At 38.5% G+C, this 18,723-nt stretch overlaps 2 protein-coding genes across 5 annotated transcripts in view; one reads left to right on the top strand and one right to left on the bottom strand.

Annotated features, from left to right (window-relative positions):
- Positions 1 to 7,531, top strand: part of PIGF (phosphatidylinositol glycan anchor biosynthesis class F) — a 36,060-nt gene extending 28,529 nt beyond the window's left edge. For 2 of the 4 annotated variants that reach the window (XM_073022948.1, XM_038006893.2), the window contains 2 exons: positions 5,928 to 6,010; positions 7,225 to 7,531. In XM_073022948.1, coding sequence (XP_072879049.1) covers positions 5,928 to 6,010; positions 7,225 to 7,378 — 237 coding nt within the window. In that variant the 3' untranslated portion in view covers positions 7,379 to 7,531. Of the gene's footprint in view, positions 1 to 5,927; positions 6,627 to 7,224 lie in introns of those variants that run through there. The other 2 variants (XM_038006890.2, XM_038006892.2) reach the window with 2 other exon arrangements.
- RHOQ (ras homolog family member Q) overlaps positions 5,721 to 18,723 on the bottom strand; it is a 40,611-nt gene continuing 27,608 nt past the window's right edge. Inside the window, exons 3-5 of the mRNA XM_007970741.3 lie at positions 12,535 to 12,699; positions 12,130 to 12,225; positions 5,721 to 7,888 (exon numbers count right to left, since the gene is read on the bottom strand). Coding sequence (XP_007968932.1) covers positions 7,733 to 7,888; positions 12,130 to 12,225; positions 12,535 to 12,699 — 417 coding nt within the window. The 3' untranslated portion in view covers positions 5,721 to 7,732. The remainder of the gene's footprint in view (positions 7,889 to 12,129; positions 12,226 to 12,534; positions 12,700 to 18,723) is intronic.

The following is an 18,723-nucleotide window of genomic DNA, read 5'->3' as shown; positions in this document are numbered from 1 at the left end:
TTTGTTTTATTTTTTCTGTCCAGCAGTCTTTCAGTTGGTGGAGTGGACTATTAATTTATCTGTTTCTCTGGTATTTCGTTATACCAATTTAGGGTATTTGGATTTCACATAATTTTCAATCCTGTCTGACATTTCAGATGACAGTAGAAAGAAAATGTAGCATTTGTAGATCTCTCCATGTACCCTGCATGGGGCTTGGCACTGTCATACGAGTAACTTAATCCTCACAGCCATAGTGCAAGGTAGGCTTCACTCCCATTTTATACACTAGAAAGTCAAAGTGTGAGGGGGAGGAATACATATCTTGCTTAGCATTACTCAGGTGGGAAGAGGAAGACTTCAGATTCACGTGAGAGCCCCACGGCACCATGTTCTTTTCTTTGCTGGAGACTAAAACATAGCTTTTCTTTTTAAAAAATGGTCATAGCTTAGGTCTCTTTGGAATAGCTAAAGTAGTTATATTTCATTTCTTTCCCCACATTGTTTTAATTAAATGCCTTGACCATTGTGGTGGTGTCTGTATTTTAGGCCATAATTTATTTGTAGGAGAATATTTAAAGCTAATATGCAATGCTTTTGTCCCTAACAAATCCACACATGCCTTTAAACTATGGACTTCAGTGCTACAATCTTTAAAAAGATTTGAACTAAATAATCAAGTCTCTTCTAGGATGCTTATTTCTTATGAAGGTAAAAAGGAAAATTGATATAAAGTATTTTAAATAACTGAATTTGGAGATTTTGAATTTTAGACACCTGAGATTGTCTTTGAAACAATTTAAAGTTGTTCTAAAATATTTTTACTTATTCCCATCAGATACCAGATAAATGAGGAATTGTTGTATTTAACAATTTTGGGGTGTTTTTTTTTTTTTTTTTCAGTTTTACCAGGTTAGAAATTTAATATTTGTGAAACATGTATATTCATTTCCTAAAGTCACAGATGCCACAGATAATTCTTTCATAAGTTGAAACTAGAAATCATAGGATTATAACTACATGAATTACTGCAAAATGCTGGAGGTAGATTAAAACTAAGATTATGGATTTGATTGCTTGAAGAGCTGCAGGTTTTTACATTAATTGGTATTTCCATTACCAAAGGGATGATACTGTGTTTTAGACCAAAATAAAATACTCATTTATATGAATGTGGTTTATATTTCAAGCATGAGAAAAATGTGTTAACACTTAACTGGCATGAAATGATTTTGGATTTAAAAGGCATGTTCATTGTAGGGTAATCATGTTGATAATGCTCTGCTAACAGGACTTTCATGTGAGAGAATAATGCTGGCCAAGTTAACTCGTTTGCATGAGTTGTGACCAGGACCTTTTAGTGTCATTTTAACAAGAATTCCAGACCAGGAACTACACACCCCTTTGCAAATAACTCTTCCTAAAGTAGTATTCTTAGTTACAGAAGAGTGTGTACATGGATGAGTGCAGGTTTTTAACTAGAGAAATGTATCATGATGAGTAGATTCATTTGTGCATGTATTCCTGTATCAATGACATTTACTTTAGGAATACCTGGAACAACATACCGTTCAAGACCAATTTTGGAGGAGAATATAAATGATTATTTATAACCAGTAGGTCAGCTGGCTTCGAAAGATGAACTCTCTCAGTCATGCAAATGCAAATTTGTGATAAGCACAATCAACAAAACATTGAAAAGTAGCTCATGAGAGATTGAGAACTGGATTTTATCTTCTTTTTTATCTGGAGAGAGAGACAGTAATCCTAACAGTCGTGAGTTGTTCTAAATGTCTGTAGGTGTTCTGATTTGCAGATAGGTCAGTTTCTCCATGTTATCTGTGACAATGTAAATCTCCCCCAAAATTATAAGTAATATTTATTATATTGGAACACATTTTTAAGAATTTATACTAAAATGTATCCCAAATTAAAGGTAGGAGCTGGGTTAAGGTAGGAGCTCAATAAATAGTTTTGAATGAATGGAGTCATTCATATGAGCCTTTAGAAATTAACACAAATGCCTACCAATGATGAGTTTAAAACCACTGTCTGTACTTATTTTGTTTCTTGAAATTTATGAAAAATGACAGCTAGCAGCAGGGAATCATTCCTCCTCCTGAGGTGAGGCTACAGATGGTTAACATAATGCCAGTATGTTGTATAGCTCCTGAATTTGCTCTTGTAACAGACATTTCACATGAAGAGCAGCATGTATTAAAGATGATTGCTTTACGGCTGGGCGTGGTGGCTCACGCCTGTAATCCCAGCACTTTGGGAGTCCGAGGCAGGTGGATCACAAGGTCAGGACATTGAGACCATCCTAGCTAACACATTGAAACCCTGTCTCTACTAAAAATATAAAAAAATTAGCCAGGCGTGGTGACAGGCACCTGCAGTCCCAGCTACTCGGGAGGCTGAGGCAGGAGAATGGCATGAATCCGGGAGGTGGAGCTTGCAGTGAGCCAAGATTGTGCCACTGCGCTCCAGCCTGGGTGACAGAGTGAGACTCCGTCTCAAAAAAAAAAAAAAAAAAAGATGATTGCTTTATAAGGGTAAGGGAATAGTTCCTACCACTTCCTACCACACAGTATAACATATTACTCATGAACTATTTGTTCTAAACTGCCAATTCTACTTATTACATAGTAGTGACAGTGACCGAAGAAATACTGTTCGTGTAAGTTTAATTTTTTCAAGTTAAAACATGTAATATACAGAATACTGATACATGGTACTTTATAGCTTTCATGACAAATTTTAAGAGATTACTTCAGCCTTGCATTTTAAGTATAGTAGGTACTTCTGTCCTTGTTTTGCAGATTGGGAAATGGAGGCTCAGATGTTAAAATAAGCTGACCAAGGTCACTTAACATCTGACGTACCACTTATTTTTTAAATAGATTTTTCTTCTTCGTGGTAATTTTAATAATTTTACCCACTTGAGTTGTAATATATTTGATTATACACCATAGGTTGTTTCTTCTATTTACTGGCTAAAAAAAATTTAAATTTATAAAAAACTCTCACTATATTGCCCAGGCTGGCCTCCAGTGCTTGGGCCCTTGTCATTTTGGTGGCAAACACTTGTGAATGACTTCCTTTACATGAATGCCTTTGTTCTAAGTTTTCTATTTTCTTGAAACAAAATAATTGTATAAAGCCATCTCAGATTACCATAATTTAGAGAAATCTTTATAGCAGTGCAGCTGAATTATGTGTTTAATAGATACCACTTTTTAAAAAAATCCTGTTTGTGGCATGAAGAACGTTGAATAGAAACATTTCTATATGTGAGATAAGGAAATAGTTTTTTTTTTTTTTTTTTTTTTTTGAGACGGAGTCTCGCTCTGTCGCCCAGGCTGGAGTGCAGTGGCCGGATCTCAGCTCACTGCAAGCTCCGCCTCCCGGGTTCGCGCCATTCTCCCGCCTCAGCCTCCCGAGTAGCTGGGACTACAGGCGTCCGCCACATCGCCCGGCTAGTTTTTTGTATTTTTTAGTAGAGACGGGGTTTCATCGTGTTAGCCAGGATGGTCTCGATCTCCTGACCTCGTGATCCACCCGTCTCGGCCTCCCAAAGTGCTGGGATTACAGGCTTGAGCCACCGCGCCCGGCCAAGGAAATAGTTTTAAAGGAAAACCTTAGGATCTAATTATGAAAATACATGATTAAGCTAGGATTTACAAATGAATTCTGTTGCCATAGTGTAGTTTTAAAATTTTTAGAATAATTATAAGAAAATCAGTAAGAAATTGCTTGAGGAATAGTTCTTAGTGGGCAGCCTCCCTCCTTTTGCTGTTCCCTATTTTGATAATCTGTTTTGATTTTCAAAAATCATGAAAACTGCCCTTAAAGAAATTCTTGAGTCGGAGTCTCTCTCTGTCGCCCAGGCTGGAGTGCAGTGGCATGATCTCTGTTCACTGCAAGCTCCGCCTCCTGGGTTCAGGCCATTCTTCTGCCTCAGCCTCCCAAGTAGCTGGGACGACAGGCGCCCGCCACTACACCCGGCTAATTTTTTGTACTTTTAGTAGAGATGGGGTTTCACTGTGTTAGCCAGGATGGTCTTGATCTGACCTCGTGATCCACCTGCCTCGGCCTCCCAAAGTGCTGGGATTACAGGCATGAGCCACCACACCCAGCCCCCAGAAATTCTCTTTTAAAAAATGACAGTGTTAAAATTAAGAAATTACCAGTCCTCAAAGCCAGTCCACATTTTAGTTTGCTGATGGCATGCATTTCTTGATTTACATAACATGAATAACCAAGCGTACCAAGCTGTAACCCTTCATTAGACAAAATTTTTTAACATTTCATTTTTGGCATTCTGTTGGCGGTGAAGTGTGGCAGCTGTTTAAAGAATGCGTGTGGTGGTATGTATGTGTTTGAGAACAAAGAGCCATACTGAAATTACAAAATGATTAAAGTACAATTTAGTAACCCAAATTGGAATCTAGCTGGGATTCATGAGGGATTACTATTCTCCCCATACTTTAACAGGTAGCTGTTTTAACAGAGTATAGGGACTCATACTTTGCCAATGACTAGTAGACTCTCAGCGTAAACAGAGGAAAGAATATTATCCCAAATGTTTACATAGGGTAGTAAATGAAAACTACTAAGGTAAAAAGTTCAGTGCTTTACGTAGATAGTAAACTATGCATAGTATTTTATTTGTAACCCCATGTGTTAAGAAGGGACACTGTTAAAGCAACAATCATTTAAAAGTAACAACCAACAAACTAGTATTTAATTTGGTATTTTAAATAGTTAAAAATCAAATGGAAACACTGTCTAAAGTAACTAAGATAATTCATAACAAAACCCATTAATCCAAGCTCTACTTATTGTAAATAGAATTCACCATGAGCTAACCTAAAATGTACCTGTGGAGATAAAACAAGAGTGTAAGTTAGCAAAGTATTAAATAAGATTTCAGGGAGCCCCTAAATTTATTTTTAAGAACTTTAGAACTGATTCTCTGTATGCAAACACTGATTAACTCAAATTTCTTATAAGTGCATTCATACATGGCCTTGTTTGAGGCAGTGTGTTTGTATTCACTAGCAAAATTCATGTCAATAAAATATTTTTGAGGCAGTTTATTTCCCAGATATTTCACTAGTTTAAAATAGTCATTTCAGTGATTAATCTGATTTTCTATTGAAACCTAAGCTTTTAATGAAGACATGCATCTGAAAATAAGGCAGTTTTTCTCTAGTCTGCTTATTAATAGAAAAAAAATCTTTGGTTTTTAGTTGAAGTGACAGGAAGGATTTTTGCAAAAAGACTAAGGAACCAAAGCAATTAAAAAGCTCTTGATAAGCAGTAGGGAACTCCAAACCCATCAAGGTCAGTAGAGTACCTAAGGCACCTCAGCTTCAGATGCGACAGTCATCTTTGCTTAGAGTTCTGATAATCTATATACATGATTTTTACCATCTCGAGAATATGAAACTGAAAAAGTAACGTCCAACAATGATTACTGTGAATAAGAAAATTATTGTGATAAATGGGAGAGACGTTGGAGACCTCTGTTCTACCTCCCATATTTATAATGAGGAAACCAAAGCCCAGTCACGAAACAGGTGACACCAGTTTGTGTCGACAAATTCCTAATCTGTTTCTGTTAGGGGAGGACAAATTCTAGACTTTTAACTTTGAATGGCTAGTAAACCAAGTGTGAAGGGTTTCAGAGATATGAATTGGAGCCCCCCCAAAAAAATCCTCATAAATCCCCAAAGGCAAGTTCGAAATGTATAATAGTTTACTGTTGTAATTCCTTTATACCATGTGTTGGACAACTTAGCTAATATGTTAATTGATTTATACAATTCCTTTCAATTTTATCTAAAAATAGCAGACCAAAATTAAATAAGAAAGTTACATAAGATTCCATTTGAGCATACATAAGGCCATGATACTTAATGTGAACCACCATTTCTTGGAAGAAAGAAGACATCCAAATGTCTGATGCAGAGAGAAAGTTCCTGGCCAGTCATCCAGTAGACTCTCTCCACTCTTCAATGGAAAGGTGATGCTTATATTTTTAAAAATCTCTACAAAGCTCACATACAACAAGACAGTACATCCTAGATTTGTGACTGATATGAGCATTTAAGGCTGTCATTTTCAAGTATAAAAGTTTAGTGTTCCATTACCCAATCTGTGCAGTAGACATAGCTATAAGCTTAAGTCATGTGAATTAACAGAAGCCCACCAAAGACATTTAAAAAATTATAATTTAGGCAACAGCAAGTTTAAATGTAGGAAAGGCTAGAAAAAAAATGTGTAGATGAGATTGTTTCTCTAAAATGCATTAGGTTGTTCACAATGAAGCTTTGTCTAACACCATTATCTGATGCATGGCATATGCAATAAGGCAGATCCACAGCAGACCAAACAAGGAAGCTGAATTAGGTAATAGAACTAGTAATTAAGATGGTTCACCTCTAACACAGTTCTGTGGCCTGTTCCCCCCAGAGAAAGATTAGAAATGGCTCCAGTGTACCAAATAAGCTTCACAGAAGAACATGAAAATTTTTCTCCAACTTTTTTTTTTTTTTAAGCAGAGCCTTTCACTTAGGGACCAACACATGCACTGCTTGTAGATTAAATAATTCAAAATTACTTCTAGCCTAATGTAATATGGCTGGAGAAAATGGGTCTCTGGAAGCCAGTATTTTGTTTAACTTACATTCTAGATGTAGTTGTCATTCTATAACTTCTGCTGTGGTTCCAACATCTATATCTGAAAGGTGGAAGCAGCTGTTCTGTTACAATTTTCACGTAACATGCTTGGATTCTAGGTCTTCCCTCTTTAACACAACTTAAAGTTTCTTGTGGTTTGGTCAACATACACAATTCTCATTTCATTTGATGTACACAGCCAAAGTGGGAATTACAAAAAAAAAATTACCAACTAGTTCAGAGAGCTAAATTGAGTCCAGCATTATGGCAAAGTCTGACCCAAAATTTTAATTTGTAATTTTAGCATGTGTCTCATGCACTTTGGGGAGCGTCAAACTAAATCTACAATTGCCAGAGCCTTGTTACAGTTTAATGCACATTAACTAAAATGTGTACATTTTTAGTGTTCATGATAAATGCAATTATGACCTTATTACACTTTTGGCATTCTTTAAGAAAGCACATTAAGCTTTAATATAGAAATATTTAGGTTACACTTGTGCTCAAGTAATAATAAAAACATTTGTTCTTTTTTGATCTCATACATTCTCTCCTCAGGTATGGCCCATCTCCTGTACGCTTGGAGCGACCTTTGGCTACGTGGCTGGCCTTGTTATTTCACCACTCTGGATATACTGGAATAGAAAGCAACTTACATACAAGAACAATTAACTGGAGCAAAGGGAGATACTTCTTTGTGCAGATTCTGTAAGGGCTGTGCAGAAATGTGTATGGTCAAAGCCAAGCAGTTCCATTTACAGCACTGTTTTTTATGTAGTTACAACATGATGTGATTGTAGCTTTTTAAACTATGAAACCCCTGAGAGATTGTACCTTCTAGTTGAAATAAAGTATTTATAATAGATTGTGGCTTCAGATGCTGCTTACTGCTTCTTAAACCTTTAAGGAACATTCTTAATAACCTTTATAGAATTCTGAGGACAGGTTTTGTTTTCTTTCAAGTTTTGAACTGCTTCATTACCTATAAAAGGTCTGGGTATAGCTGTAGCATTTCATTTGCTTTCTGAGAGAAATGGACAATTTCCTTGGCCACTGAAGATGTTTCTCACGTAATTAAACAACAGTTTATACATCTTGATCCTATTCTTTTTTTTACAGTGTGTTTCTTTGGAGTTAAAATGGCTATGATAGCCTCATCAAAAACAGTCTTCAATCCCTTCTGGGTTAAAGCTGAACATTCCACATAGCAGCATGCTCCTATCTGGGAGGGAGAAAAAAATCACAAATATATAAAATCATGTTTATACAATTGGCATGACATAAACACATCATTATAAAGAAAGTTATACAGCTATGCAAAAAGAATACATTCATCGTCCATGTTCATAACCCCCGAGAGGGGATTTTAAAATACTAGTATATGTCCTTCCAGACTTTCTATGAAAAATTATTTCATTCACCACATATTTACTGGGTATCTACTATATGTCAAGCACTGTTTAGGTCCTGGGGATATGTCAGTGAACTGAACGAAAGAGCAGAGTCCCTGCTGTGTGGCGTCCACATGTGCTGACATCTGCTGGGTGAGAGGCACACGGGAGGGAATACAGAGCAGATGGTGGCAAATGCTGTGGGGAAAAAGCAGAGTGAGGGAGGCAGGGAGTGCTGAGGACAGTGGTAGTGGGGGTCGGGGGAGGCTTCTCAATGGGGAAGTTTGAGCAGTGAGGGATACCTAGGGGAAGAGCTCCAGGCAGATAGATCCTGATGCAGGAGCATGCCTGGAGTAGTCAAGGAACAGGATCACACTGAGAAAGTGGTATTTGAGCAGAGACCTGAAAAGAGTGAAAGAATGAATCATATCCATAGGGAAGAACATTCCAGGCAGAGGGAGCAGCAAAAGTACAAAGGTTCTCAGAACTTTGAGGGAACAGCAAGGAGACCAGGAGGCCTGGGGAACAATGAGTAAGGCAGAGAGGGAACAGAGGCTTGTAGGCCACAGTGCGAACTTTGGCGTTTAATCTGAGCTGGGGACCGGAGGATTCTGAGCACAGCGGTGACATGATTGGGCTTACATTTTTAAGACTTACCCTGGCTGCTGTGTTGAGAACAGATGACCATGGGGCATAGGCAGAAGCAGAAAGGTGAGTTGGAAGCTATTCCAGTAAAGCAGGCCAGAGATGGAGGAGGCCTGAACCAAGTGATACAGGGAAGAGATAGAAAAAAGTGTCTGGATTCTGGATATGTTCTGAAGATATGTTGTGCTAAAGGCTAGATGTGTGGTATGAGAGAAAGAGCAAGGGCAAGTATGACCTCAGGCCTTTTTTCTTTTTTTTGAGACAGTTTCACTCTTGTTGCCCAGGCTGGAGCACAATGGTTTGATACCGGCTCACCACAACCTTCACCTTCTAGGTTCAAGCGATTCTCCTGCCTCAGCTTCCCGACTAGCTGGAATTATTAGGCATGCGCCACCACGCCCAGCTAATTTTGTATTAGTAGAGATGGCGTTTTTCCATGTTGGTCAGGCTAGTCTCCAACTCCCAACCTCAGGTGATCTGCCCACCTCAGGCTCCCAAAGTGCTGGGGATTACAGGCGTGAGCCACCGCGCCCAGCTGAGGGCTTTTGACCCGAGTAACTGGGAGGACAGCCTCGGAGAAAGAAGAATCATATCTTAGACATGTTAATTTTGAGATACTCAACCACCTAGATGGACTTGGTGAGTAAACAGCTGGATAACCAAATTGAGAATTTAGGAAAGAGGTCCAGGCTGGAGATGGAAGTCTAGGAATCTTTGGTTGTAGACTGTGCGAGCCACAAGACTGACAGCAGCCCATTTAGGCCTAGGGAGTGTAGCTATAGAAGAAGACATCCACAAAGCTGAGTGCTCATCCCTGGGGCCCTCCAACCAGGGACTAAGGAGGTAAAGAGATGGAGCAGAGTCCAATGAGAGGGGAGAAAAACCAAGAGAGGCCAAGTGAAGAAAGTTTCAAGAAGGATGCAACTGTGCCAAATGCTGATGAGTCTAAAAATGAGATCATATTGTCTTGCAACTACTTTTTTCCCTTTAACTATATAACAAATATGAAATCTTAACAGATATTTTAGTATGAAGTTTTAATGGATTGGAATTTCTGCCATTATAAACAATTCAGCATCTTTGTAGCTCTCTTTAAGCACACCCCTAATAATTTACTTTTATTATTAAATATAAATGGGCAAATTATAATTTTATATATGAGGTACAAAGCAATATCTTCTCTATATATACATATACACACACACACAAGTGAAATGATTAAATCAACATAATTAACATCTATCACCTTAAATACCATTTTGTGTGGTGAGAACATTTAAAATTTACTCTTTTAGCAATTTTGAAATATGCAGTCCCCCCTTTTTTTTTTTTTTTTTTTTGAGAAAGGGTCTCACTCTGTCATCCAGGCTGGAGTGCAATGGCACTATCTTGGCTCATTGCAACCTCCACCCCCTGGGCTCAAGTGATCCTCCTGCCTCAGCCCCCAAGTAGCTGGGACTACAGGCATGCGCCACCATGCCCGGCTTTTTTTTTTTTTTTGGTGGAGATGGGGTTTCACCATGTTGTCCAGGCAGGTCTCCAATTCCTGGGTTCAAATGATCCACCCACCTTGGCCTTCCAAAGTGCTGGGATTACAGGTGTGAGCCACTGCACCCAGCACCACCATTATTAACTATAGTTAGCATGCTATGCAGTGTATCTCAAAAAAGACATATTCCTCCTGTCTAACACTGTACCCTTTGACCAACATCCTAATGATTTGCTTAGGATAAACTCTTACATATGGAATTGCTTGATCAAAAGTGTCCATGATTTTAAGGATTTTGCATATTGTCAAGACTGCTTTGATTCAACGACCAGTACAACAGAGTGTCCATTTTACTACACCCTTGGAATAGCAGGTATTATAATTAATTTCTCATTTTTTGCCAATTTTATAGGTGCAAATTGAGCTTACATTTGACTGCTAATAAGTTTGAACATATTTTCTATCTTCAATGGCAATCTGCATTTTGGGGGGTAAATTTTTCATTGTTAGCCCATTTTTCTATTGGAATCTGTGTCTTCTGATTAACTCATATGCAAGAGGTTCCTGTATACTAACGATGTTAACCCATTTTTCTGCCATCCATCTCAGTTTATATGACTTTTCATTTTATTTCTGGCATTTGATGTGGTATTAAGTTTTTATGCAGTTAAATCATTAATATTTTCATTTATGACTTTTATCTTTATAACATTTAGAAATTCCTTCTCTCCCCAAGATTACAAAATTGAATACATGGAATTTCTGAAGTGATTTGTTAGTAAAGCCATTTATTTTTTGCTTTAGGAAAAACTGTCCTCCAAAAGTTTTCTCGCTTTCTTTTGTGTCCTGATATTACATTTTAAAAGACTATCTATGGGCTGGGCACGGTGGCTCACACCTGTAATCCCAACACTTTGGGAGGACGAGGCAGGCGGATCATGAGGTCAGGAGATGGAGACCATCCTGGCTAACACGGTGAAACCCCGTCTCTACTAAAAATGAAACAAAAAAAAAAAATTAGCTGGGCGTGGTGGCGGGTGCCTGTAGTCCCAGCTACTCGGGAGGCTGAGGCAGGAGAATGGCGTGAACACGGGAGGCGGAACTTGCAGTGAGCTGACATCCGGCCACTACATGCCAGCCTGGGCGACACAGCGAGACTTCGTCTCAAACAAACAAACAAACAAAAAAGACCATATATGGATTCTGGTTCCACAAAAGTCCTACTGAAATCACAACATGTAAAAAATAGAATCCAATAATGTTAAGGCCAAATGGGAAAAAAGGGGAAAAAGTAAACCTAGCTTTGGGGCACAAAGGAAGATAAGCTACAAGGTACTACATGCATCACTGTTTTATATATACTTTTAGAACTTTCGTATTTCTATCCTTTTTTCATAAAAGGATTGGAGAAATTTCAACACATTTCTTTGCAAACCTAGTCATCACCTTTTTGGTTTTAACCACAAATTTAAACTGTCATCCTAGGTGGCTCCACTGTCTAACTCAATGAGTCTTAAGACAGAGCTGATTTGGCACAGTGCAAATGTTTAAGTAATGAAGAAGGACTGAAAGTAGAGACATGTATTTCCGATGCTTTTTTCCATATGTGACGTTTTAGGAAAATATCACTGGCAATGTAGTACAGGTGTAAGAGCCTCAGCCCAGGAGTCAGGCTTTGGACTGAAACCCAACTCTGCCATTCATTACCTGCAGGATCTTGGGCTAATTATCTGACATCTCCAAGCCTCCACTCTCTCTTCTGTATAACAGGGGAAACAGACCTACCTCACTGAGTTCATGCAAGGATTAAATGAGATAATGCATGTAAAGCACTCAGCAGAGTGCCTGGCATACAGTAAATGCACAATAAATGTTAGCTTCTATTGTTATCTTAGCGTCTTTTACATTCATGCTTAAATTCTGTAAGTGTTCCATTACCTCTTTTGCTAGTTTCTGTCCTTGTTCCACACATATAGGTTTTTCTTTCATATCATTCAGTCTTGCTAAAGTTTTGGGGTCATCTCGGAGATCAATCTAATTAAGAAAGGTCAATAATGTCCGATAATATTACAAATCTTTAAAGAAAAATCAAAGCATGTAATCCCACTTAATCCCCACATACCAAAAAAAGATAAAATAAAATAACTTAATTTTTAAAATCCGGGAATAGAATTGCTTTCTTTTGGCACAATTTTTTCCAAAAATATGATAGAACTCATTAACTTGCAGTTGAGATTAAACACTTATATCATTTGCTCAGCTTTGGGACTGTTTATCTGAGAGCAACCTCTAAGACAGGCCAAAGAGCTTATCCTAAAATGAGGAAAATCAAACTAGACATACCTGAGTTCCTATTAATAAAAAGGGTACATTTGGTGCGTATTCCTTAAGTTCCGGTACCCACTCCTCTTTCACATTTTGAAATGAGGCTGGATTTACCACCGAGAAGCATATAAGGAAGACATCGGTCATTGGGTAAGATAAAGGCCTCAGACGGTCATAGTCTTCCTAAGGAACAAAGAAAAGCCTCATTATGTATTTACATTTCTGTTGTTTACTAATAATATGTATATTAGATTACATGGTCAAAGATGCAAATTCAGGACTACTCCACTAGTGGAATGTATGGCAGTCTATGTAAAATCAGATAACTCTGTTTTTGTTATTCTTCCTTGTGAAGTTCTGAACACCCATGAGGTAAAAAAAAAAAAAAAGACAGTATCATTAACAATGACAATGAAAACTTTGGAAAAATACATTATGATCACTAATGCTGTCACTAAAAACATTTTGAACTAAAAAGTTTGCACAAAGAATTGAATATAGCTAGACATTGCCTAAGTATTATAATTTATAATAACTAATACATGCTGAATATTTACTATGTGTCAGGCACTAGTCTATATGCTCTCTCATGGATTACTTATTTAATCCTTATAACAACAATATGACACAAGTACCCTTAATCCTGACTTTCATTTGAGTAAACTGAAGCACAGAAGTTAAATTACTTGTATAAGGATGTACAGCCAGTAAGTCAAGGAGCTGAGATGTAAATCTTGCCAGTGTTTACTCCAGAGTCTATACTCTTAACCACTATACAGCTTCACTGAGACCTTCAAGCTTTGCTTTCCTTGTTTCTATAGTTTTATTAATTTTGTGTGTGTGTGTGTGTGAGAGAAAACTTAAAAGAGAAACATATACAGTAAATCCACCAAAATCCTCCTTTACTCTCCAACTTCCATTCCCTCTACCTAATATTTTCATGTTTATTCTTCCAATTCATTTTCTATGCATGAGTATACCAATAACTGTACATATTCGTACGTCTGTATATAAAATGAAATCATGTAGTACTTGTTGTTCTGCACTTTCTTTGTGTTGGACATCTTTCTAAATTAGAATACGTTAGACTACCATATCATTTTACACTGTTGCTTCAGAGTCCCCAGAACAGCTATACTCCTGATGGTTATTTTAGTCTCTATCACAAAAGGCAGTGAATATCCTTTTTTGCATAGACTATTTTATGTGACACAAAATTCTACTTATTTACATTCTCGAGAGTGAACAGAGTCCGGATTCCATTTTTGGCACAGCTAGACTCTCATCTGGTTTCAAAGAAACTTTATTTTTAGCCTGGGCCACCTCCCCTCTTAAATGACTCGCTTCACTACAGAACTACACAAATGTGGAACTAAGGGAATATTAAAAACATCATCTTCCACTTGCAGTTTCAGCAGTAGTATTTCCTCGTGGAACAATTTTCCTTTCATGCAATTTTCTGACATTTTTCATAATATAACTTTCAACTCAAGTATGTTAATGTCTCAAACCCTTGACTGGTGGGTAACCCTTTTGTTTTTTTGGGATGCTTTTGGAGAGCACACCTATAATCTGGAGCTGTGGGCATGAAAAGATTGCTCAGGTGTTGGCTATCACAGGATGAGAGGGGAAACGCCACCCCCAGTCTTCTGCAACTTTTATTTTTTAAAGTGGATGCCTCTAAATGGTTTTGATTAAAGCCGTGCTCTGGCGTTAAGAAATTCACAACGAAGAAATCAAATAGGGCGGGTGTGAAACATGTTACACCCCCAGACAGTCACTAGAGGAAGACTTCTTGAAATTTTAACGTGTTTAAAATCAGTTTGTGTTAAACAGTACAACTGGGTGCCTTATATGAAGTTTCTGGGCTCTACTGCCTGTTTCAAACTGCAAGTCCATAAAAGAAAAAAAAAAAAAAAGAAAGAAGCAGTATTTCATCTTAGCATCCCACCCAGCAACTCCACACTTCGGAGCAAACCTGCAGTTGGCATGGCCGGGTAATGGGGTGTTCTCATTAAAAAGCACTCCTCATCCATATTTAGATTTCCAATTTTCACAGACATAGGAATGGGGAAACGATCCCATAGGATCATAAGGAATAAATGAAATAATGCAACTAAAGCACTCCGCATAGCACCTGGCACATCAAAGAACTCTTTCAATGCTTAAACATAAGTTCTTTATCCCATGGGAAACCGAGTCTCTTATTCCTCTGCAAATCCACGCAGGGTCCCCTGAGTGCCCCACTTGCCTCAGCTTTGCAGCTCCCTCCAATCACAAAGAAGTCTTTTAGTAAGAAATAAAATCAAAACACACAAAACTCAGGTCTCTTGAGATAGTATAATTTTCAGATGAATAAAAGAGAATGATATATTATTACTATACTAATTAGTCACTTAGCCTTAAGACTATTTAAAATGTAACAAAAATGGATTTATATTTAAGAAAGCCAAATTAGAGATTTTAATGGAAATTGTACTTTTCAAGCAAGTTTACCTCCTCAGGGAAACAGAAGTGTGCACTCTTTCTCTAGTGAGAGATGACAAGAAATAAAAACTAATTGAATGCCATGTTCTCTAGAGATGCTTCACAATATTAATCCAAGTATTTTACAGAGGGTAAACATATTGTACAGATTCCTTTCATAACCACAGTGAATCCTGACTTTCCTCCGTGAGAGACATGTGGGCACAAAGGAGGACAATTCGACCAATCATTTCTAGATATTTCTTAAATTGCAGGTTTCGTTTGAATAATTAAAATGTGAAAAACTGGGGCTATTACAAAATAAAACACACACGTATGTTTAGACCTCCTCGGAGAGAAATTTACTTCTTAAGTCTGAACTATCTAAAATGAATTTCTTCTGCCTGTCATCTCTGGCTAAATAATTGGCAGTTAGTGGCTGGGCGTGGTGGCTCGTGCCTGTAATCCTAGCACTTTGGGAGGCCAAGGTGGGACTCTTGAGGTCAGAAGTCTGAGACCAGCCTGGCCAATATGGTGAAACACCATCTTTACTAAAAATACAAAAATTATCTGGGCATGGTGGTGCACACCTGTAATCCCAGCTGTTCGGGAGGCTGAGGCAGGAGAATCACTTGAACCCAGGAGGCAGAGGTTGCAGTGAGCACAGATTGTGCCACTGCACTACAGCATGGGCAACAGAGCTAGACACCATCTCAAAAAAAAAAAAAAAAAAAGGCAGTTAATACAAGAATGAGACCTTTCTACTTCTATCCAGCTGAGTAATTAGAAGTCTAATAATAGATAGCAAATTTAGAAAATAAATGATCCCCTGTGCATACTGTACCCTGCATCATATAAAATGGTTTATATCCATCACACAGTATCCTGAGTGAATTTAATATGAAATGTGGGATTTGGGAATGAATAAGTGGAAGTGTGCAGAATCTTTCATCTCAAGCCATGTATTTTATATTTGAGAACACAAAGAAGTCAAATGTAGAGCAACTGCCCTTACTTTTAAAAGATCAACTTATCAAAGTCACAACTTCTCACAGCCAACTCTCCAGTGTCTTCCTAATTAACAAACCAATTATATTTTAGTTCTAATTTTAAAATGTAGGTATTTAAACATTTCAGCATGGTAACTAGAACATTCTCAGGAGTAGAGAAAAGTGTATTGAAGACAACTGTTCAACATCAAAACAGTGAAAGAACTGGTGAGTTTAGTCAACATGGCTGTTGGACTACATGGCAGACTCTTTAGCTTCTTACCAACTGGCTAAGTACCAGAAGTATCAAGTTTTTAAGTGTGTTCTGGCAGTTTAGTGATCAGGCTCTCCCTCACTGAAGAGTCCTCGATATGTGATAATGACAACCTTACTTCAAAAATATCACACACGGCCAGGCGCAGTGGCTCACACCTGTAATCCCAGCAAACTTTGGGAGGCTGAGGTGAGAAGATTGCTTGAGTTCAGGAGTTTGAGACCAGTCTTCCCAATGTGGTGAAATCCTGTCTCTACTAAAAATACAAAAATTAGCTGGGCATGGTGGCACATGCCTCTAGTCCCAACTACTCAGGAAGCTGAGGTGGGTGGATCACTTGAGCTCAAGAGGTTGGGCCTGCAGTGAGCCATGAACATGCCTGGGTGACACAGTGAGACCCTGTCTCAAAAAAAAAAAAAAGAAAAGAAAAGAAATCACACACTTACCACCTGACAGGAATCTGCAAACAAAAAACGAAAGAAATGTGTTCTGAGAGGAAACAAAAGCTCTTCCAATGCCACAGAGAAATGTAGCCAACGACCATCAGCTGGAGACCCCTTTCTGTGTGCAGCTCAGCCAGCAGTGCCCATGAGCCTCTCACTTCTGCACCGTTCTTTGTCCCCTTCATGTGGACCTGGGTGTTCCCTCCTACCTTAGTGATCTCTGTTTAAAATGCATGCTTTTAGGATGGGTATGTCTATTTTAAAATACATATCCAAAACATATTTTAAATAAAAACACTCACATTGGATGATTTACCTGGTGTCATGCTTTGTTAGCTAGAATGCTATCATGTGTCATTTAAAAGCAACTGAGACTCTAGCCCTCTGGAGCTTACAGTTTAGTTGGGAATTCAAGACATAAACATATAAAAAGACAGCCATATACAACAATAGGACGGAATAAAAATGTAAGCTGGAGCAAGTGAATATAGAAATGCTTAATTTAAGAAACATTACTAAGCACCTACTATGTGCCCAGAACAGTGCTAACTGCAATAAATAAAGGAGGGAAGGACGAGATTCAAATAACATCTATTTGCAAAACACCTTATACACATTTACAAAGCTCTCTCATTAAGTATCTGTATGTTAAAAATAAGGCGATGCACTCGAATGTGCAGCAGTGCCCACAATGTGCCTGGACACCACTCCAGCGCCTTGCAGACCTCAAAGCCACAGCCCAGAAAAGGAAACTGTAGGCTGGTGTGGCAACATGCGTCAGGTTAGCACCCAAGAGGAATAATTCTGATAGGTGAGGAGATACACACAAACGCATAACGGCTTTCGCTCTTAGGAAGGTCATGGTAAGGTAGACAAGATGTATATGAACATGATAGTACAAGTTAGAATAGTAATGAGAGGACACTAAAGACTTCTTGGAAGAGGTACTTGAGTTGGTCCTTACAGAAGAGAGAGAACTTGAACGTATCCAATGTGCTAGCAATGCGACTTTGGCCCAGTCCCTTATTCCTTAGGGCCTTAGTTTCTCTGTCTGAAAAATGGGAGACTGTCAGCGACAAATGCTTTGAAGACCATAAAGTACTATAGGAATGTATTACAATCCCAAATAATGCAGGATAGTACTGTGATGTAGGGAATAGTCATTTATCAAAACCTACTAGAGTTTTCCTCTGTAACAACCTAGAATGAGAAACAACCTAGAATGGTAAGTCCCAGCCTTCCAAAATCTAAAGCAGCTTCTAACTACTTGAAGAAAGATATAAAACGTATGACAACTAAGTAAGAACATCCCTGAAAAGTGGTGGCTTTGTGGTCCGTGCAGTAGCAATTCTCTGTGTCACTTCCAAGGCACACAGTAGTAATCTTCATATACAACATCTGTTTCTAGCAAGAAGTCCAAAACAGGCATCGGGCTCTTGAAACCCTCAACCCTTCAAAGGGTGCTACACAGAAGCCCAGAGGACACATGTCATGAAGCCAGCTTCTGAGAATGCAAACTGTTTTCTCCTCTATTTAACTTATATATCATGTGTCTATGGTAATGCTTGGTCAGAGTAGCCTATGAAACCTCATTTCTTTTCTTGTCTTTTTTTTTTTTTTTTTGAGAGACGGAGTCTCACTCTTGTAGCCCAGGCTGGAGTGCAATGGCACAATCTTGGCTCACTGCAACCTCCACCTCCTGGGTTCAAGCAATTCTCCTGCTTCAGCCTCCTGAGTAGCTGGGATTACAGGTGCCTGCTACCACGCCCGGCTAATTTTTTGTACTTTTAGTAGAGATGGGTGTTCACTGTGTTAGCCAGGATGGTCTCAATCTCCTGACTGCGTGATCCGCCCACCTCGGCCTCCCAAAGTGCTGGGATTACAGGCATGAGCCACCGCGCCTGGCCTGAAACCTCATTTCTATTGTGTAGTCATTTTGATACTTTTGAGTTCATTTTAACTTTGTGAAATGAAAATATCAGTTTTTACCTCCTTAAAAATAACTCTGTTTTTCAAGGAAGCTGGGTTGGGTCCC

The sequence above is a fragment of the Chlorocebus sabaeus genome, chromosome 14, assembly GCF_047675955.1.
Source record: "Chlorocebus sabaeus isolate Y175 chromosome 14, mChlSab1.0.hap1, whole genome shotgun sequence".
NCBI lineage: Eukaryota > Metazoa > Chordata > Mammalia > Primates > Cercopithecidae > Chlorocebus > Chlorocebus sabaeus.
This window is presented reverse-complemented; position numbering and strand designations above follow the sequence as displayed.